The 23,154-nt window shown below is 38.4% G+C and overlaps 1 protein-coding gene across 1 annotated transcript in view; it reads left to right on the top strand.

Annotated features, from left to right (window-relative positions):
• PTPN1 (protein tyrosine phosphatase non-receptor type 1) overlaps positions 1 to 23,154 on the top strand; it is an 86,696-nt gene that overhangs the window by 52,893 nt on the left and 10,649 nt on the right. The window contains exons 2-4 of the mRNA XM_063297058.1: positions 10,244 to 10,334; positions 13,421 to 13,521; positions 19,342 to 19,440. Of these exons, the coding sequence (XP_063153128.1) occupies positions 10,244 to 10,334; positions 13,421 to 13,521; positions 19,342 to 19,440 (291 nt within the window). The remainder of the gene's footprint in view (positions 1 to 10,243; positions 10,335 to 13,420; positions 13,522 to 19,341; positions 19,441 to 23,154) is intronic.

The following is a 23,154-nucleotide window of genomic DNA, read 5'->3' as shown; positions in this document are numbered from 1 at the left end:
TGGCAACTACCTGGACAAGTCCCTGCAGTTTTCTTGGCAAGGTTTTTCAGAAGTGGTTTGCCATTGCCCCCTTCCTAGGGCTGAGAGAGAGGTCACCCAGCTGGCTTTCATGCCTAAGGCGGGACTAGAACTCCCAGTCTCCCAGCCTGGTGCCTTAACCACCAAACTGGTTTACCACCACTTTAACCCTTTTCCTACCATCACTCCCTGCTCCCCTTGAGTCCAGGCTACTACCTTTTTCTTGGATTCAGGGTGATGTTCTCCTATACCCAGAATCTGACCACTGTGGTAGCATGTGAAAAATGCTCCTAAGTTTGCATGTATACATCTTGGGTATGAATACATACACGCAGAGGTTGGCATCAGGAGAGGGCCCCAACTCCCTCCTCCTAGAAACTGCGTCATCTCTGCTTAATATTCAGGTAAGAGATTTATGACCCATCCCTGTGTTGTGCCACCCCATCTCTGCTACCTCTTTTTCCTAGGTTCTTTTGAGCAAGATAAACCGTACAGAGGTGCTAAAAAGTTTGTAAACCCTTTTTGAATTTTCAGTATTTCTGCATAAATATGACCTAAAGCTTGATCTGTTCTCCACACAAGTCCTAATACTAGATAAAGAGAACCCAATTAAATAAATGAGTGAAAAACATTATATTTGTTCATTTATTTATTGAGGAAAATGATACAAAGCTACATAACTGTGTGTGACAAACGTATGTGAACCTTTGCTGTCAGTAACTGGGGTGCCCCCCTTGGGCAGCAGTAACTACAACCAGATGCTTCTGAAAATTCATGTTTTAGGTCATACTTATGGAGAAATATGGAAAATTCAGTATTCATAAACGTAAGCACCATTGTACACCAAAGAGGTTTTTCACTTCCAAACTGGATGTGGTTCATTGCTTAAGGTACAAATATGTATTTTTTTCAGAAAACAGAAAATGTCCTTATTCTTCTTTGCTGTCGTTTGTTGAATATATTTCCTGCCTTTAACTCTAGCCTCTTGCCTCTACTTTTTTTATACCTATATCCTGAGTAATATTCATCTTACTTATATATCCTTATTTCTTCTTATTCCTATTCCTTACACGTCTGTATTTCTAATTGTTTATTACCTTATCCTCTCTCTATAGGTCTACTTACTGCTTAACAGGTGTTCTTATTTTCTAGTATTCTGAAGGGCCTGCTCTAAGTTCTCTTTATGTCATCAACAAAGTCACTTGTTAATTTTTTGCAGGTGCTCTGCTTTTATTCATTCATTCATTCATTCATTCATTCATTCATTCATTCATTCATTCATTCATTCAAACAAACTTTCTATCACCGCCCATCTCTCCCAAAAAGGGGACTTTTGTTTGGTATTCTGTTGCCAGGCTGAGCAGCTTCTGTCCTTGGTCGGCTGTTATGCTGACTTGACATCTTCAGGGTTCAACCCTGGACCTTTAGACTTTCCATTAGTCTCTGCTGCTGCTGGGTCTCCTTTCCAAGCCTTGCTTGTGTGCTGGACTTCACTGGATCAGAGGGAGAAAGAAAGGAGGCCTAGACTGCTTTGTACCTCTGCCCTCCCAAGTCCTTCCTGTGGTTTCTGGTGCTACATCTTGGTTGCTTTGGCTGCTCCCTTTGCTGGGTGCTGCTGCAGACACCTCTGAGGTCCTTGCTGCTGCTGACCTCCCAAGCTGCCCTTGGGGTTTTCTGGGTCTCTTCCTGCAGCAGTTTTAGGACCAAAGCCGTTCTGAGCCAGCCACTGATGCTGTTCCTTCTGCTGCTGCCCCTGTTGCACATGCTGCTCCCAGGACTCACTAGCTGTCTCCAGCTCCTTCCTCTCTCACACACACCACACCTTCCTCTTTATTATGCCCCACACACAAGTGCTCTCCTCACCTCCATTTTATGCTTGGTGGCACTCTAGGCAGGTGTGGTGGCCTTCAAAAAGGGGAAGAGGTAATGTGGGTGTCTTCTGCTCCCCCTCAGGGACTTCAGCACTTTCCTGGAGATTTTAGATATGCATATAAGAAAAATGAAGAAGAAGCAAAAATAGCAGAAAATTAGTCTCACATTGTTGTCCATGTCCTTTGGCCAACGAGCCATTATATGGGAGGCTAGCTGTGTAACACCATCATTTGCTGTGCTGGTTCTTTCCCTGTTGTTTTTGGAGTCAAATAAATTGAGCTTCCTATTCCCTATAAGCTTTGGTGGTTGCTGGTTTGTCCCTGTATCTCTGCCTTTGGATGTTATGAAGCCGACTCATTGGCCTTGCTGAGTCTTGTGCATCAAAGCCCTCCAAGTCAATGGCGTATATGCACAGATCGTTCTGGTATGCTAAACATGCTGCATTTGAGAGTTTTGTTTTGTTTGAAACTGCTGTGCTGTCTATTGAATTTTAATGGATTGATAGCCTGCCTTTCAGGAGGAATTATCCTCCATCAAAATGAGCATCTTCCCTGTAGTGTTTCTTGGGACACAAGGATGCTTCTCTTCGCTATGCTAAATGAGGGATATCTGACTGTGAAATGGAACAACAGCAAAAACGTATCATGTGTTGCTTTTTGCTTACACAACTAGTTAATTATTTTCTCGAAGGAATGGATGAAGGAAAGACTGATGTGTAAGAGCAGTATGATGGACAATCTAAGTGGAATAAAAGTTTTTATTTGCTTTCACACTCATAATTCTGCCTGCAACTCTTATTTTCCTAGATAAGCAGTTGCTAGGTCTGTCTTTTAACAATTGAAAATTAACTCCAAACATATCAGCTCTTCTCAGTGTGAAGCAGACAGCATTCCTTGTAAACAGTCCTTTTTGTGGTAACAGCTTATTCTGACTGATGAAAGAACACAGTCCACAAAAAACAATTGTCCCTTTCTCATCTTACAGTTACAAGGCAATTTTCACAGACTCCTTTGTTAATTGACAGTTGCAGTTCAGCTGCTATTGCTTCTGTAGACATATGCTAATCTCCGTTTGACAAGCCTCACACCTCATGGTTCTGTCGAGTTGTCTGAAAAACTCAGCATTTTTTTTTAAATATCATTTTTCAGACTCAAGGAAGAATCTGTCTGGGGGCAGCAGAATGAGGTGCGCTTGAACTGTTTTGAGATAAATCTTTTAGGCTAAGAATTATAGGAATAGTTGCTGAACATGTCTGGAAATCATCGGGTTGAAATAGCCATGAAATTTCTAGGACATGGACAGTCTTAAGGAGAATCAGTTTAGATTTGCACTTCATGTAGGGAGAACTGACAGCATATCTGAGGGTATGATTTTTAAGTCTGTGCTATATCTGAATGCCTAAGCCTTGGTTGAGGATTGCCCATGCCATATAATTACGGTGGATAAAATCAGCATGAGGTGGAAAGTGTAGATGAAAACATGTTTGATCCAAGGTCATTTACTGAATCAGATTAAAGACTGATAAAAGGAAGCATTGTAGTTTAACGATACATAGTTAAATTATAGAATTTGGTGATACTAGATATGGTGATACCCACCAATTTAGCTGAAAAAGCAAATTCATTGAATTAGGGCTATCTAATAACGCATTCTACCATTGGAATCAAAGATAGCATGCCCCAAATTCAAGTTGTTAGGGAGAAACACAAGAAGAATGTCACCTCCACGTGCTGCTTGTGAGTTCTTGGATCATCTGATCAGGTATTGTGTAATACAGGGTGGTTGGGTGTGTGCTTTACTGTATACTATCCGTCCTTAACTGAACCATCAGTCCAATTTTCTAGATTTGTTCAGTGTACTGGGCTATAAATTAACCACACATGGCGGTTATGCGGTTCATCTCTGATTGAATGGACTGAAATAGCTGGATTCTTATGCTTCACAATTTAATTCTATTTTTTTTTAAATAACTTTATTCGGATTTTAAACAAGAAAGATAAAAACTAACAGAAACCAATATCTCGAATAAAGAAAAGAAAGAAGTAAAGAAAGAAAAGACAAAGACAAAAGTGCAGAAAAAAGAAAGAAAATATAAAGTAACTTCTGATTTTCTTTTACAGCAGTTGTAAGTATAAATGTAAATTAACCTCATACTCTGTGGTTACAGAATGACTTTCATTTTTTCTATAATCTATTACCTTTTCTAATCATCAAAACCATGTATCAAAAATTCATTTTTTTTGTTTCACTCAAAAAGTCTATAAGAGGTTTCCAGTCAGCTTTAAAGTTAGTTAGTATCTTTTCTCTGATCAAAGATGTCAATTTGGCCATCTCAGCAAGTTCCATTATCTTCATTATCCATTCCTCCATTGTGGATAGTGTCAAGTCTTTCCATTTTTGTGCATATAATAGTCTTGCTGCAGTTATGTATAACAACAAAGTCCCATGACTTTTTTCCAGGTCTTTGTCAATCAGTTCCAAAAGAAACACCTCTGGTTTCAATTGTATATTTGTATATTTTACTGTAAACCGCCCAGAGTCCCTTTTGGGAGATGGGCGGTGATACATTTGATTAATAATAAAAATTAAAAAATATTAATCTTTAAAATCTTCTGAATTAGTGTATGTAGTTGAGTCCAAATTTTTAAAACTTTTTTATACTTAGCAATTTAATTCTCTATTATGAGAATACACAAGTACAAGCTTTAGGAAATTTAAGTCTTTTCCCCCCTAAATTTAATGTTGTGTTATGTTTTGTCACAAAACTATACAATATTTGGAGCTTTTCTGTAAATGTTAACCAAGTGTCTTGTCAGGATTCATTCTTTCCTAAAATGTATATTTTATGTTGGCCAGATAAATCCTCAGCTCTAGAGATGGTTCCCCTAGGAGAGGTTTGGAATGAAATCACCTCTACTTATTTTCTAAAATTAAACTTCCTGTGAATAAATTTTTTGGGCCAGAGTCCACTTCTTCAAATTCATGAAATTTTCTTGTGAACACATTTGGGGCTGTGTATGCGAGGAAGTGAAATCTGGCCACAAACGATGCAGCATACTTACCCAGCTACTTTCCTCAGTTTCATTTCTACAGCAGACTCTCTAAAGCAGTGTTTCTCAGCCTTGGCAGTTTTCAGATGTGTGGACTTCAACTCCCAGAATTCCCCAGCCAGCATGCTGCCAAGGCTGAGAGACACTGCTCTTAAGTCACTTCTGAAGAAGATCCTTTAAAGTAATATGCCCCAAAACATTCCCTTAAACTTGTGCAGGCTTGCCTAAGGCTGTCTAAATTTAAGCAGACTTGCTTGAAGATAATCTTTCTTGACAAAGTTCTCAGTTAACAGGCTCAAGTTGGATTGTAACCAAAATCATAGAATTGAAACTTCTAAAACAGCTGCTTTAATGAGTTGTGTTTGTGCTCTTGCATTTCTGAGGTACTGCACAGCCCTACAATGAAAACAGACAAGAATAATGATGACTTTTACTTGAATCAAGAATTTCCTAATTCTGAGCTTCTCAACCAGTTTCATTGTGTTTTCCTTTTTACATCATGGTTGCATGATAGGGAAACTGTTGTGACCCACTTGGCTGTGTTACAGTAGGCCCCCAGTGAACCAAAAGAAAATGTGCTAGGCATTGTGTAAGTTATTTATGTGTTACTCTGTGAACACAGCAGTGTAAAATGATTTGTTCACGTCTGCTTGCTAACTGTATATATTATTTTGCATCTGTGAGGGTCATCTGTTAGCATGCACCCAGTTATGTCTCATTCCTATTCATTTTTGCCCTGCCTGAACCCCCAAACTCACATACTAGTAAGAAACAAGCATGTTGCTTAGAATCCCTTGTTTTATTAAAACTTTACCTACATATTGCTTTACTTCCAACTTTCTAAAGGCTGCCAGAACAAGAGTTATACAGTCTCCAGGCAATCCTTAAATATCTTCGACACTTTTCCAGCAGAGGGCTATTTTACAATAGTGAACAAGCCATCTGGGTCCCCTTCTATTCCTAACTTGGGCACAGATGGTAGACCTAGGAATGAATAGTTGCTCGGCCAGTGTCAGCACAGTGTAATGACAGCATGGAATGAGCTTCTCTGTAAAGGCCTATTCCAAGGGGCAGCATGATTTAATGGTTCCATCTAGTTTGCACACTGGCTATGTATTTCAGCACTCCGGCGTTCTGACAGTAGTCCATGATTTGCTGGGTGTGTTGCTTCACTGCAACAAGTATCAAATTACTGAACACTGAATCAACAAGGGTTTTCTAGGAAAGCCATGTCACAAAGGTACATTGGCAGTGCTGAGATTACACTTGCTTATTTATTTCTTCACAGTTCTAATAAGCAGTAACATGCTGCCAAGTTAGTAAAAACGAATGTGGGTAAAGTCGCTGCAAGAATGAACATTTTTTGCTGCCCATTCCCTTGATATTTTGCCTCACCCCATATATCACAAATCACATACTTGTGTGAAAAGGGAGTAGCTACGCGGTTGCTTCCCTCACAATGCCAAACAGTGCTTCAGTTTTTACTACTATGGTAAAGTTTAGCTAAGAGGAGATAGATATTTTAACTAAGTTACTTGTGAAGGTCCTCTCTGTTCTTTGTACTGTGGAGTTGTGTTGTGGGTGTTGGTAATTCGAATAGTGTTGTTATTACTAGTGTAATGAATATCATGGGGTCCCTGCTGTGGATGCAGACAGACAGACAGACAGACTGATTTAAATGGCCAAAATTGTAAAATTCTGGCATTCTCCCTTGAAATCTTGATCTCATGAGATTCCCACTATTTTTTTAAATAACAGTTTTACAGTTTTAGGGTTCCTGCACATATCATCTGAAGGTGTGAGGGGATATGCAGTATGATTAATGAAGATGTACTGGGATCCACTGACTTAGGAATGGAATAATGTAATGCTTCTTCACATTTTTATAATAATCTTATTTGTGGTAGCTATCTTTTATAACGCCATTTTGAATGTAGTAATTATAGAAAACAGCTACATAAAAGAAGTTTTGACCTGAATTCTTGTGTGTGTGTATGTGTGTGTGATTATCATAGTCTTCTTTTGCAAACTTTTGCCACATTATAGCAAAATCTCACTTCACTATAACATGAGTCACATATCAGGTATGAGACCTTTGTCAGCCTCACTAATGTGAATGGTGAACGCTAATCAAAGTTTCCAACTGGATAATACTTTAGAATATTTACAGAAAATTTCTCCACACCAAGTAGAAGGTGATAGTAAGTGGGAATGGAGGACCCTTTTTGGCCTAAGAATTGCATTCTTTAGTCCAAAAAAAAGGTGAGTGCCAGTTGTGGGTAGAGCCAGAGTTAAAAAGAGGTAGGGATGCAGTGTCCTTCAGACATCTTATGTTTGTTTTTTTGTTGTTGGTTCTCCCTATCCCACCTTCTTAATCCAGTCACCCCACATGTGATGGTTGTAGAGACCGGAAATTTTGGGAGATGTAATCCCAACACTTCGACACCACATTTTGGGAAAGCTTAAGACTACTAAACTGGGATTCAAGACATAAGTCACGTATTTTGCCTGATATCCTTGTGTTGAAGAATATGGGGAATGAACTCAGGGGCACTATGGGTTTATATCTATAAGGACCTATTTCCTAATTCAACCACCCATTCTAGAGCTTAGACTTGGATTTCTTTCTTATTGCTTAATAAAATTAGCCACTTTAAATTAGCCATTAAAAAAAAAACATGCTCAAAGCTCCCAAGAATGTAGCAGTCCATTATGATGCATCTGAAAGTTCTACTAAGAGGATGATGGTGATGCCAGGCTCATTTCTGCTCCCTTCGTTCTCGGACTAAAGCCCCTTCATAGGTAATATAAGCAGACTCCTTACTCATGAAGGAGATGGGAAGCTGTTCCATTTAGTTTTACCAGAAAGACGGAAAAGATGGGAAATAGTGATCTGTCAACCCTCTGCTGCCTTTCCTACCCATTCACATGCTGTGCTTACTAACAGACCTATTTTTCTTAAATGATTCAAGGACATAAGACTGTGGATATCCTATTACTCATCCTCAAACTGTGTAACTATTGAACACTGGAAATAACTTAGGAAAAGAAGAAGAGCAAGACACTGCATGGAAAATGCACCACCCTTTTTCTTAGACTTCTGGGGCCAGTATAATGGAAATAGAGGGTGTACCACATAAGGCTACAACCATGACTGATTAGATTTGAATTACCCTGCTTGTTCATCAAAAATCCCTCCACAATGCAGGCTAGGATACTTTAGCACAAGAGTGCCACCCTTTAGTTTCCAACTCTGCGTTGAATTGAGGGCTGTGCAGTTTTCATGCATGTAAACCTGTGACATCCCTACTGCTTAGATTTTTGAAATGCCAACTTGTACAAAAATGCAAATATTGGCCACCTGTGATGTCTACCTTAAAAGATACTTTTGGTTGGCTCAGTGCCACTCAGAAATAGATCTTCTGTCTTGTTTCATGCCATGTTTCAAACATACATGGAGAGTTGAAAAAGCAAACGCTCCTGTTCTTTTAACTCTCACCCTTTCATAAAGGATGTAACAGGTTGCCTTTATCCAGAGAAGATGAGACATTATATAAAGCTAAAAGGACCAACAGTCGAGATCTATCTTCACCAAACAATACCAAGGAAAAGTATGTAGAAGAGTATTTACAGGCCACCCTACAATAACGTTCTTAAGGTGATTTAGCACGAGAAATCAAACAATTCAGAATTTAATAATGGTAGAAATAGAGTGTAAGTACAGTGTAAGAAATGCAAGTCTCAAAGGCTAAAAATAGCTTAAAGCTAGCAGAATAAAAGATCCAGTCTTCAGTAGCCAAAGCTATTTCTGTGTTTAATTCAGGCCTGAAACTAACTTGAAATTGTTCTGGAAAATCAGTTCCATGCAGTGGGTCTTTAGGGTCAGCTGGCAGCTGCCCTCGTGAGCAGCTGTTACCACCGGCTAATTGTTGATCACTTCTTGGGGGCCAAGGCCTGTTCATTTTGTTTTTCCGTCAATAGTGGGATTTTCCCAGTCCCCTACAACAAGCATGGGGGACCATTCTATCTGTCAGAAAATTTCAATACACTCAGATCTAACAGGGTTTTCAAAGCATCCTTTAAATTTAGTACCACAGTTTGGCTGGAATATGGGGAGGGGGAAACCACTTGATTATGATCTGGCACTAAATACTGTATCTTAAATCTAAGGAGACTACAGTAGGGGTAAGGAATCCTTGAGCCTTCCAACTTCAGCTGCAGCCAGCACTGTCCATTTGGTGTGGGAGCTGGAACTTGATCTGATTTATATTCTGTCTTCACTCCAATGAGCACTTAATATGGCTCTCAAATTTTAAAGGCACAGGACAAAGATTAAAAAGAGAATGAATGCTAAAAATGATTAACTCTTAAGAGGCTGGAGAAAAACTCATACCGTTGTAGTTCAGCAGCATGAACTTGCATGGCCTTGGTGTAAGCTGTGTTACGTTTATTTAGTTAACAGTATAAGTAAAAAAATGGTTCCACTCCAAGTCTAGTGGGGAAAAATGCTTCAAGGAAAAATCTTGTAAGTTCTCTCTCTCTCTCTCTGCATTTTAAATCTCTGCATTTTTAAGTGATGCATACTTTGTTTTTTGGTTTAAGTTCCTGACATGCAGTGCACAGGTTTGATTCATCTTGCACAAAGCTTCTTTTATAATGCTACTGATGGTGAATGTTGGATTTTTTGTGAGTTGCCAGGAGATGAGTGACCTGTGCCAAATTGGATGGCTGTATCTCCTGTACTGCTGCTGTGAAGTGCAATATGCCTCCAGTGCAAAGGGTCCTTTTAACATCTACAGTTCCTGTACAGCTTGCTGATGACTCAAGGAAACTTAGGTTCTTATCTTAACCAGGCATTTGTAGCCTTTAGCTATTAATATGTATGTATGTAAGGGTGGCATGTAGGATATCAAGAAACATGTGTGTTCCTGTAGATATCCTTATTTAGCTGCTCTACTTACATTTCTTTCTTTGTGCGTTTTATTTCAGCAATGAAATTGTATTTAGTGGTGTAAATCCTGTGAAATGTGATATCTTTCTCTTAAAATTCTTAGTTTCCAAATTTATTTTCAGTGATGATAAATGCTGCTAGTGTGTAATATATGCCTTGAATCTCTGCCATCATTAATCTTAAAAAGTGCCACAGTTTGGAGAGTTTGCACAGCAACTGTTGAGAGCAAACAGAATCAAACATGGTGATAAGCCACTAGCTTTCAGTGATTTTTCTGAACCAACAGTTCAAAGCTGGCGGTAATATACACAAGTCCTAGCATATACTAATGTCTTCCTTTATTTCCTTCTAGGATATCAAACATGAAGCCAGTGACTTTCCATGTAAAGTGGCCAAACATCCGAGAAACAAAAATCGCAACAGGTACAGAGATGTAAGCCCCTGTAAGTATTATGACCCTCTCAATTTATTTACAAAAACAATAGCATTATTATTTTCCTAATAGGATTTTTTAAAAATAAAAGAACAGCAAGCTGTTTCAAATGTAATCCCAACCCATGAATTAGAATTACAGTATATACATAGGTACGGCATGTGCAATTGGTTGTGGGTGCTTCACTTAATATTTGGGAGTTACTGAAGTCCCCAGTGAGTGAGATGGGATGTCAAGTAGTGGGACCACATCACAGAGATTTGTGGGCCAGGATTTTCTGAGTTAGAAGTTGTTTTTCTTTGCATTCTTTCTTACATTAAGCCTGTTTTAGGGCTTACAGGACAGCTCTTGTATTTCTTATTTCAAAAGCCTGGGAAACTTGGCAGCTGGTTTCCTGCAATTATAGTCAGATGAGGTTCTGGGAACTGCAAAACAGGGTTTCTGAAAGAGCACTATCTAGGAGAGAATTGTGTAATTGTAAAGAGTAATTTATACATGAAGATTAGATAAGATAATCCTAGACAGAAGAGCTTGCACACCTGGACCATGGCTTGCTACTCTGAGTTATCGCATCATAGAGCAGAAATGTCCTCCAGAGAGCAGAACAAAAAGAAACAAAAATGTGCACAAAATATGCATACAAATAAGGGTTCTGGGAAAGGAGGTTGAGGTGCCCCTCACAGTAAATTTCACAATTAAAATTCTTTAAATACATCAGAATCAGAAAATAGGTAGAGATGCATAATGAGGCTGTAGAGAAAATGAATGGCTGGCTCCCTTTTGTCTGTCTGCACTGGTTAAGATAGAAGGCAACAGGAGATTAGAAAAACAGAATACAAGGCTTATGATATTTCCTTTATCTATTTACTCCAATAGATACATGCAGTAAGCATTTCAACAAGCTATCAGTTCCACAGTAATAGAATAGGGGATACCTGGTTTGACAGCATTCTTAGGAAAAAGACCTTGGAATTATAATTAATTCCACACTAAATGTGAGTCAACATTGTGATGTGGTTGTAAAAAGATCAATTTTATATTGCATTTAGGGAAATATAGGTCCCATATCGTGAGAAATAATAGCTCCACTTTAACCTGCATTGGCCTGATCCCACTTTGAGTATTATATCCAGTTCTGGGCACCACACTTTAGGAAAGGTTTTGATAAAATGGAACAAATTCAGAAAAGAGCAGTAAAGGTGATCAGGCAATTAAGAAACTAAATCCTATCAACAGGGGAACTAGAAATGTTTAACTTTGAAAAGGCTTGGCGGTGCAGATAGAGTGGCATTGTTCAACTATCTGAAGGGTGTTATATAGAACTAGTGGCTATGAGATGGCAGTGAATTCCAAAGGAAAACAAAACACTTACAAAAAATTCTCATGGAATCCTAAGAAATGAGTATGGGTGGGAGATGGTGAAGGGGAATTTAAAATCAAATATTTGTGGTTAAAAATCTGTCTTGTATTCACTTCACTGCACTAGTTTTCTTTTGCCTCTGCTCATCTCCAAGTGTAATAACCATCTCCACAGAAGTTTTATTTTGATTGTCATGTGTGCTACACATTCAGATAGCCAATCTGTTCTTCTCCATATGTTAGAAAAACTCTACAGTCACTTAACAGACTAAAAATCTGTTGAGCCTTCCAGGAAAACTCAATACAAGCTATAATGTTGCACATAATTTTGCTTACTGATCAGTTCTAGAGAATCTTTTTGTGGTAACCACCATTGATTTTGTTTGTTTTAGATGAAATGGCTTCCAGTCAGTTTGGTTTTCCTGTAAAATATAGGAATTCTTTTATATCTGGGTGGGCTAAAGAGAGCAAACTTTGGATCTTTAAAACAGAGTGCAGTTACTGTCAGAGTGCTTTGAATATTGATAATCGCTGGGTGGGTTCTAAGAAAGGTTACCTGAAAAAAATATATTGGACAATGCAGGTGAAGCAATTAAGGCTTTTTGTGATTGAGATTCCAGGTTCTCCTGAGAATGAAAGGAATGGTTTAGGGAAAGTCTTACAATATCCTGCACATAAGATGGTAAATTCTAAATTAGCATATCCCTATAACTCTCTGCATTGTGCTTGTTCTAAATAAGAGTACACACCATCAAAAGGAAGTGGAGGTGCTCCTACAGTCATCAGTATTTCCAGAGTCCCAGGTGGTTTATGTTGTTAGGAGCACCCATGGTTGATTTCAGCTGGTTTACTAACTATCCCTTTTCCTGGTTAGAGGTAATCTAGCCAGTGTTACCCGTGTGCTGATAATCCCACATTTGGCTTATTGTAAAGCATTCTACCTGGATTGGAAGCTGCAGTAGGACAGAATGCAGCTGCTGTGTTGCTGAATGAGGCACCAGGCCACGGACTTGTCACATACACTCTGTGCTGAAGTTATTGTAATGGCTACCTTGACTGACTGACTGGCTACCATTTAACTATTAGGCAGCATATAAAACCCCCAACAACTTGGAACCAAGGTACTCATTTTAAACCTGCATGATTATTAAGTTCATGTGGGTACAATATTGCATGCATTTGCACATAGATCTTCTTAGAGATTGTGCAGCTGTCTGGAACACTCCACCTCCACCACCCCCAAGTTCTAGGGGCAAATATTTGTTAATGTTTTTTATATAGCTTACTGAAGGTCTGCTCCTTCATTCAGACTTTCCCTGTGTAAATAATAGATACTTTTCTTCAGGTTTTTTTCCCTCTGGCACATTAACTTATGTTTTTTCTGTAGTTTGTTTTATCTTATTGCTGTTTTTATAACTGTTTCTAAATTTGGTTCTTAAACCACTTTGAGAGGTTTTATGGAAAGTAGCATATAAATGTTTTGTGTAAAATGAGAAAATAACATGGGACATGATATTTAGCTTACAGTATTACACCTTGCTAAATATAAAGTGCTCTGCTTTCTCCCAAGAATACATGATAATAGTACAGGAGCTTTTCTTAAGAATAAAGGTGTTGTTCTGTTTTTCATGTATCTGGAAGCAAATGACTTACATCTTTGTTCTTGAATGAACTGCTTGGCAATGTATGAATAATGTGTAAGTGTTTAACAGCATAGGTTTCTTATCCATTCTATAGTTGACCACAGCCGAATTAAGCTACTGCAAGGTGACAATGATTATGTCAATGCAAGTTTGATAAAAATGGAGGAGGCACACAGAAGTTACATCCTTACACAGGTAAGACCTTTAGGAGAATAATGGAAAGAAAATATATTTAATAGTCTTCTTTTCCTGTTTGCTGGTCTTTGAAGATCACATCTGGTGGCCATATGAGAAAACAAGTGAAATGCTTTACCTTCACACATCATGTAGTATTGTGCTATTGTGATAGTATGCTATTCCGCCCCTCCCACCTCCCCAATTCTTACTATGCTGCCCCATCGTAGGGAGGAGGGATGAGCAAATGACAGGTGTGTATGCCAAGAGTATATATTTCCAGCAGGGTCACCCAAGGTGTGAAGATCATCCTAGCTAAATCAAGCAGTCACTGATACTGGGAAGTAGTGATGCTGCAGGCAGATGATCACTTTAGCAAAAACATCAAAGGTATCGTTTCATACTGTGGAGAAAGCAGTGATAAACCCCTCCTGTATTTTACCAAGAAAACTACATGGATAGACAATCACAATATCGTGATTGATGACAGAGTGCCCCTCAAGTCGTATAGGGCAACATGCTCTCAAGGAAGAGTTGAGGATCTTTTAGAATACTAATAGTGTTTATGATGTGGCTAGATTAAAGCCTTAAGGATATCTAGTTGCTGGAATATGGATGCTGGAAAAGAAAACCCTAAGCTGCAAATACAGAATTACAGTGGGAGCATGGCACATAAAAAGAATGAACATGGGAAAGCTCAGCCCAGTGAAAGATGATATGCATTTTACACATTGACATCTAAGGCATCAGTAAATTGAAATGTACTGGGACTGGACACTTTCACTCAGAAGATTGTGCTGTTTACTACTCAGGATGTGAAAATAAAAAAAGGAACAAGTTTCACAGTCAGGAAACATATAACAGACAGTATTTGGATGCAATGCAGTCAATGATTGAATAATATTTTATTTATTTATTCAATTAGTATCAATTAGATTTCACTGACAGCCTTTTAATATGACAGTTATCCAAGTTTATGCTCCAACCATTAATGCAGAAGAAGAGATTGATGAGTTTTATGGTCAACTTCAATCTGAAATTGACGGAACATACAAGCAAGATGTGCTGATTGTGCTTAGAGACCAGAATGCCAAAGATGGAAATGGTAAGGAGGAAAATGTAGTTGGAAATGGTGGCCTAGGAACAGAAATGAAGCAGGAGAACAATGTATTGATTTCTGCCAAACCACTGATTTCTTCATTGCTAACACAGTGTTCAAACTTCCAAAATAACACCTACATCACCAGGAAGACCACACAGAAAAGTGAAAGGAGAAAGCCAAAGAGTTGCAACAATATGATCTTCAGCATATACCTATCATTTTTAAGGAGAACATCAAGAATCATCTTGCAATCCTGAACCTTACAGTTAGGGAACCAGAGGAACCCTGGAACAAAATCAAAGGTGTATGTGAAAAGAGGCTGCCAAAGCCAAACAGAAGAAAGAAAACTGGATATCAGAACAGACGGTAAAAATTGCCCAGAAGAGAAGCCAAAGCCAATAAATAAATATTAAAATCACAAGGAGCTAATGGAGCTGTTAGAAAAGACGTGAAGCAGTATTACAACAACATCTGTAAAGACACTGAAGTTGGAAACAGAGAAGGCAAGTGTTCCAAAAGATCTGAGAAGGAGGTTTCAGTCCTGAATTGGTGTGCTTAAAGGATGCCAATAGACACATAACAACAGATCAAAGAAAATCAAAGAAAAATGGAGTATAATGAAACCCTAAATAGTAGATATGTCAACATTCAAGGCACCTTAGAAGATAGTCCCTATTTATAAGAACCTCTAGTACTAGAAGATGAAGTTTGAATAGTGATCTGATCATTATTGCTGACACATGTTGGAAACTGCTCAGTCACTTGCTGAGATGGGCAGCTATAGAAATTGAATAAATAAATAATTGAGAAAGCCGAAGAATACCAAAAAAAAAAAAAATCAAGATGTGCTTCATTGATTATAGAAAGGCCTTCAATTGGGTCAACCACAAGAAGCTGTAGAATGTGCTTAGGAAAATGGGAATCCCAGAACAAATCAGTGTTATCATGCAAAACCTATATATAGGGACAGGAAGCCACAGTCCTCAAGGAACATGGCTGAACAGACTGGCTCCAGGTCAGCAAAGAAGTGATACAAGGCTCTATACTCTCTTATTTATTCAACCAATATGCTGAATATATATTAAGGGAGGCTGGGTTGGAAGAAGATGAGTGTCGTTTTAAAATTGGAAAAAGAAATATCAATAACCTGCACCGTGTTGATGATGCTACTGTGATAGCTGAAAATACAAATGATCTGTAAGCTCTGTTAATTAAAATCAAGGAGTACAGAAATGGGACTAAGATTAAATATAAAGAAAACCTAACTAATGACAACAGGTACAAACCAGTCTGACAGTGAATATATTGAAATGGTGGTATATTATTGCCTTTTAGGGTTGACTATCAACAGTTAAGGAACCAGCAGTCAAGAAATGCTCCACAGACTAACACTTGGTAGAGTATCAATGGAGGCCTTGGAAAAGGTGTTCAGGTACTGTGATATGTCTGTTCCTACGAAGATCAGGATCTTGCAGGCAATGGTTATCCCAGTGGCACTTAGAGGAAGCAGGATAAAAAAAGTATTGACACTTTTGATGAAGACTCTTGATAGTCAAGAAAGCAAACAATTGGACCATAGAACAAATCAATCCAAAGTTTTCACCTGAGGCATGAACTGTCGGGCTCAAATTATCATCTTTTGGACACAATAGCCGAAGAACTAGTTTCCTTAAGAGATGCGGAAGGAAATAGAAGAAAAGAACTAGCAGCAGCAGGATAGATGGACTCAATTACAGTGGTGATAGGTGTACTGTTGAAAGACCTGAAGGGCCAAATTGGGGAGAGATCATCCTGGAAAATATCTATGTAGTCGCTAAGATCCAACACTGACTTGATGGCATATAATATGCTGTAGTGTAATTTAGAATATTCTGACCCAACTTGGTGCCCTCCAGAGGTGCTAGAACTACATTTGCCATGATTACAGTTGGCTGAAAACATGGCTGAGAACTCTGGGAATTGCAGTTGAGGAAAGTGGAAATGAAAGGTATCGAAAGCAAAGTCAAGCCATTAGGCACATATCTAGAAAAGAGGGCCTACAGAAGTTGTATTCTTCTGGACCCTGGATATATGCTCATATGAACTGTGGAAATTTAAGAACCCCTTCTGAAGAATAAATTTATAAAATATTCTCTCAATAAATGAAACAAGACTGGAAAAGCAGATACAGTTCTGTACAAAAAGGATTTCTCCTGTGGTCATCTGTTTATCTAGAATAATAAATTATTGTTATGATTTAAGCATTCTGAAATTCTCTGTGCTCAAGCAGCATCACTCGAGAGTGCTAGCAGTAGAGGACTGCTCGTTCTTCATTTCTTACTACAAACTATTTCCATGCTTTGTAGTTTAACTAACTTGGAAGTGTGCAGTCATTTCTTTCCTCCTTTAGCTAAAACTGCTAGCTAAACTCCTTTTAGCTTAAACTGCTAATCCTTTCATCATTGGGTCTCAGAGTTACATGTTCTTAGAAGCATGGGCAATACCTAGGGAAGGTATGGGTACTTCTTGGACAACTCTTGGACAATGAGGGCCAGGGATTATGAGTCTTTAGATCCCACACATTTGGAGGACACTAATGTAAGGAATGCTGTGCTAGCATATGGCCTATTGTTATTAAGACAGAGTCAAATTATCTACTCCTGAAATAGCACACTGTAAGAAGCCGTGTGCCACACCCTTCCTGTTGGTTGTTGATCACATCATTTTCTCTTTCCAAAGCTGCTTCCCTTGATAAAATCTTGTCCCCTCAGGTATTTTAAATTATTCATCTGTTCATTTGGCTCTGCTTCAACACTTTTCCTTTGATTTATTTGGACCTGAACTGTTAAAGATAATTAACATAAAGTTTATCTTCTTTTTTTTTTATTGTATTATCGGACAACTTGAAATGCTAACATGACTTAGAGGAAGCCACTGGGCACAAATTGAGGAAGCTATTCCTTAGCTTCATCTTTTATTATATCTAAGAGCATGAAAATTTCAAGGCAGAATCTTTATAAAAATAGTTCTGTAGGTAAGGTTTAAAGCTGAAGAATCTGTACCAAAATGCTATTGTGCAAAACTAACATTTAGCTGGAGATCCATTAGTAAATTATGTCACCCAGAATAGTTGCAGATCCATCTGTACAATGGCAGGAGTCATAGTAGAAGGTGGACGAGCACTAAGTTGAAGAATAATTTGGTTACAAAATGCATCAAGAGTTAAATTGGAGCATGCAAACTACTGATAACTGAATATTTGGCTCCACAATTTCCATAATCCCTGGCTATAATATATAATAGCTGCATTTATGGGAGTTTTAGCCTCAAAACTCTCAATGACACTAAGTTGCCTGCTTTTGATTTTTATCAAGAGAGAAGGTGCATAAGTGAGAGAAAAGTAAATCAGTGTGTTGTGTATTGTATTGTGACCTGTATGGAAGCAATTGGAGGCGAACTTTCTCTGCAGTGGCACCTGCCCTCCAGAACATTCTGCCCCCGGAGGTGAGGCGGGCCCCTTCCGGAAGAATTTGAAGACCTGGTTCTGCCACCTCAGCTGGGGTGGGACGGGCAATAGTTCTTCCTGGGGGTGGCTAGCATCGTAGATCCCTCCCCAATGAATGAGATCTTTGCTTGGATTTTGTATCTATTTTATTCTTATTTATTGGTGGTTTATATTGTAATTTATATTTTTTATGGTTTTAATTGCTGATTTTATTGTAAACCTCCCAGAGTCCCGCTTTTTGGGGGAGATGGGCAGTGATAGAAATTTGAAAAATAAATAATAAATTAATAAATTGATCAGCTTGAGCATTTGTGAGGTTGACAATCCTATATCCTTCCTCAGCCAATTAAAAGTTAAATGACCAAGATTCTATCTGATCTGAGATAAAACTGGCAGTTCCAAATTCCTCCAGTTCCACTTCCTGGTAGCATTGGGTTATATATATCAATTGTTACAAAAGACAACATACATTTGATATTCTAAGTGTCATTTGTGAATTAATGAAATGGACATTAGCCATTCTCTATCATATGTCATGCCTTTTCAATGTAAGGGTCCCGGAATATGCAAGGCTTGTGGGATGAAGACTTATCTTTGGTTATTTTTTGTTATTGTTATTATTTAAATTTTAAATTCGGAGCATTTTTTTAATATACTTATGCTTCAGTATCTCAGTGCAGCATGGCTTAATTTGACGGGAAAGGAAGAGTCTTTGACCTAGAAGAAGGTTACCTTAAAAGTGGTGGGGGTAAACATCTAGCAGGAATAGTAAACTCTTCCTGACCTTCTTTGTCAGGCCAACCGGACAACATGAAATGTTAAAAATTACTGAACTGCCTACCCATGAGCTTCTGTGATCCTCATCGCAGCAAACCAGAAGTCACACTGACTACAGAATAAATTTTATCCTGCTGAGTGACATACTTGTCTTAAGAACTTTTCTTTCCCATCTCCCTTCTGGAAGATAGGCATAGGCGTCCTTGCCTATTGGTACAAAAATCTTTGACCTATGCATGGTTAAATGCTACAATCTGGCAACTTCAAAAGAAACCTAGCTAGCTTGCTATTGTTTGCTTGCTTGTTTGTTGTTACTTCTAAATTGCCACAATCTGGATGGCGGATTTTATGTACCTAGAGATGGAAGCCACACTGTGTTGAGTTTAGAACTGCTAGATAAGTATTGCTTGATTACAGTACTCTGAAATTTGTGCCATATGAATACCACTGTGTCTTGAAAGTTTGGTATCTTTTTCAGGGTCCGCTTCCAAATACTTGTGGCCACTTTTGGGAGATGATTTGGGAACAGAAAAGCCGTGGTGTTGTCATGCTTAACAGAGTGATGGAAAAGGGATCAGTAAGTATATATAATTTCTGACTCCTTTGGGGTCATGGGTACATGGTTCATGTACATCTTAAAAATCTAGCAAAAATAGTCTTAATGTTTTTAATTCAGCAAAAATAAAAAAATCACCCCATAAAGCATGTTTCTAGAGTTTAAAAAAAAGGGTTGGTTAAGCAGAATGAAAATAAAACGGCACCTTCCGAATTCAGAACTCAATGTTTGCCATGTAAGTTCAATATGACCACATTGAAAGCCAGAGCAAGGAAATTGGTTACTTAGTTCCTCTGCTGCCTCTGCATTTGGGTGTAGTGAAGACTGAGTATATTTACCTATTTATCTGAGTTTGTACCATTCCTTCCTGATTCTTAGTGAGGTCATGAGAGGTGGCAGCTGCTGTAAAGCAGCCAAGCTAGTAGAGATGAAGCAAGGAAATGTATTTGACAGGCCTTTAAAAATCTTGGTTATTTTTATGGGCCACTTGAAGGAGCATGAAAGTATTCACGCCATCTATCAAAGCTGGTCATCCTGACAGTCTAGTAATATTGGGAAGGTCTGTGGTTCACCATCTGTAATAGAGCTAATCAGATTTGAACATGTGGCATCAGGACATTCACTATCTATTAATTGCCTAGGATTACAAAGGGTAGGGCCCCCTTAAGTTTTTTGAAAGATTCCAGAATATGTTTGCAAACACATGATTTGCGGCTCTACTTGTGTCTTTTGAAATAGCTGTTATTTGAAGCAAAGAATCCTGGAAATTCAGTGCAGCCTTTAAAAAAAACCCTCAGATTCTTAATCAGCAGCACCAAATTTTCAGCAAATGTTGTCTTTTAACCCCTCCTTCAGAATCACTACTAGCTTGTATTCATTTTCAGTTGTTCATGTAAATGGACCTAAGCATTATTGTTTTTTGTCAGCAAGGAAGCGTTTGATCCAATTAATTTTCCTATTGAGACATCATTTCTACTTTTTTAGTTACTTGAAACACATGGAGTTTTGTATTGAGGCCCTACAGAATTGACTGATGTAAATAGGATGCTACAGACCTGGAAGGGAACTAGTCTCCTTTCATTATGTAATGAAAATCAGGATCTGAAGGGCATTAGATAGAACTATTTGACATAGTTCATCTTTCAGGAGCTTTATTTTAATGTCTATAGCAGTTGTGCCTAGAACATCTTAGGGAAGGGGATTTCGAGCCAGGAATGTCCACCTTCTACATTTTAGTATGGAAGCCAGTATCTGACATGTGGTTTGATGGTACTTGGCACTGGGAGTTCTCAGCAGCATATGTTTTTGATAGACACTTTTTTAGGTCTATGTGAAAGCTTACTTTGAGCAGAAGTAAATACTCTATGGAGCAATAGTTTTCAACCCCATAAATCCATGGAATGCTGGCATTTCTCAAAAGCTTTTCCAGAAGCCCTTCAATAAGAACAGTAGTAATGAAAGCAGCTATTCAATCCTTAGCTGTCCTAAAGTAGAAACGCCATCTGAAATTACAGAAAGCCACTGCCAATTAATGTGCAGTAGACTATATTGATCCAGATGAAGTAAAAATTGACAGCATATGGCAACCTTCTATGTTCCTGAAGACAACTTGTCTTCTGTTCTGAAATGCCTCTGCTTCTCACTGCAAAACATAGTAATTGAAATTGTTGGTTATGTTGTAGGTTGCCTGGCCTGTGCCTCAAATGACCATGCATCAGATAACTTGCCTAGAAAATATTTGCTATGTACAGGCATGCAAAGATTCCTTCAGCTGATAAGGGAAATGCTCCCTTAGAAATGGACTATTTAAAAGCCACATATTCAGAAGGTGTATTGCTTAGCTGATGACAACTTCCTTCATATTCCTCTTCTAATGGCCATCACCTCCCCATATTATTTTTATCTTGAATGCCTACAGATGATCTTTCTAAAGAAAAAAAGAAATGATGCAGCATTAAACACATTTTATAAGCTTGTTGTTTATTTGCATAATGGATTTTCGCATCTCAGGTATCAGTATCAGAGTGCAGTTTGTAGAATGTCAGATTAAATAATTTCTAAACAGTCTGAAAGTTGGTCAAGAGGCTTGCAGAGAAGACAGATAATGGCAGACCATGTTTGGTCAACCTCACTGCACTCAGTCCAGCCCATAACTATACCAGTGAAGATCCCTAAGAGCCGGCAGACTTTTTTTTTTAGCAGAGCTGGTTCATGAAGATGATTGGGTAGCATTTCATGATGTAATCCAAATCCCTTACCCAAAGCTTCAAAATAGTTTTTTACATTTTAAAAAGGTGGCAAACAAACATTTTGAATATATTAAAGCTTATTCAGAACATTTCACCATTTATGTTAAAAGCTTGGGGGATAAGGTAAAACTCATGACTGAGCCAGCATTCAATTAATTGTCATGTATATCAATTAGTAGAAGTGCTCTTGAAATCATGATGTGCTGTGCTGTGCTTCATCCTTAACATCCAAGGCTGCCAATCTTTCTCTTTCAAACAATGGTTCGTTTGCCATTTCAAAAAAATGACTTCAGTGATGTTCTTAGAATGTTGTCATCTCTGGACTCTTTAAAGTAGAGGGTGAATCGTATTCCTTCTGAGATGTAGGAAAGAATTCCCTCAACCTAGAAGACTCTTTAGAGAGCCAGTTTGGTGTAGTGGTTAAGGCAGCAGGCTAGAAATTGAGCGACCATGGGTTCTAGTCCTGCCTTCAGCATGAAGCCAGCTGGGTGACCTTGAGCCAGTCATTCTCTCTCAGCCCTAGGAAGCAGGCATTGGCAAACCACTTCTGAAATCTTGCCAAGGAAACTGCAGGGACTCATCCAGGCAGTTGCCAGAGGAGGAAGAGGAGGAGGGGGGGTCCTCCCCTCCTCCTCCTCTTTGGTAGTCATTTGCCTCACTGAGTGGAGGCTTCCAATTCTACAGTAATACAAGTAGTGAAACAGATGTAAAAAAAAAAAGTGCTTTGACTATGGGTTCCATCATTGCCCTAAACACCTCCGTGCATTTTTCCCCACTGCTAGGAAGTTTGAACAAAGAATTATGAAGAAGTCTTGGGAGCGGGCTGCTAACACCAATGAACAAATGGTTGTGTGGGACACTCAGTGGATAAGAATCATTATTTGTCACCATATGGTACAGAAGTCATATATGCAGTGAATTCTCTTGTATGTTGTAATGAAAAATAAATTTACAGAGAGTTACAATTTCTTACTATATCCAGCTGGGTCGTGCTATTCAGGATTGAAAGGAAGAAAAATGTTGTTACCTTTAATAACTGTTGCATTTCTTTTGTGAATCCCATTAGATTCTGTTCCATAAAAGACCTTCAGTACAAGCATCCCACACTTTATTATTTTTCACTGGTATTTAATAAGTGTAATAATTAATGTCTTTGTTAGATGATAGAAACAAGAAAGGAAGAAAGAATGTTATTAATCTGAAAATAGAACAGTAAAAATCCATGAGCCGTGAACATTTCCCTCTTAACTCCTGCTAAGTTATAATCCTAGCCAGAGAAATTACTTTGCATTCTGCAGGGTAGCATTTAGCAAGAGTGTACCTTTTTGTGACCAAAATGTGTGTTATTTAGTACCACCTAATTCCAGAATTCTCTGCTAAGGTTCCCCGTTTTCCAGGATTAGATAGATATTTCTAGCATGTATACATCCTAACGATGCATATCTTGGATGTCCTGGAAGATAATTTCTTAGAAAATTAGTATGAT

This window comes from Candoia aspera, chromosome 3, assembly GCF_035149785.1.
Source record: "Candoia aspera isolate rCanAsp1 chromosome 3, rCanAsp1.hap2, whole genome shotgun sequence".
Taxonomy (NCBI): Eukaryota; Metazoa; Chordata; class Lepidosauria; order Squamata; family Boidae; genus Candoia; species Candoia aspera.
This window is presented reverse-complemented; position numbering and strand designations above follow the sequence as displayed.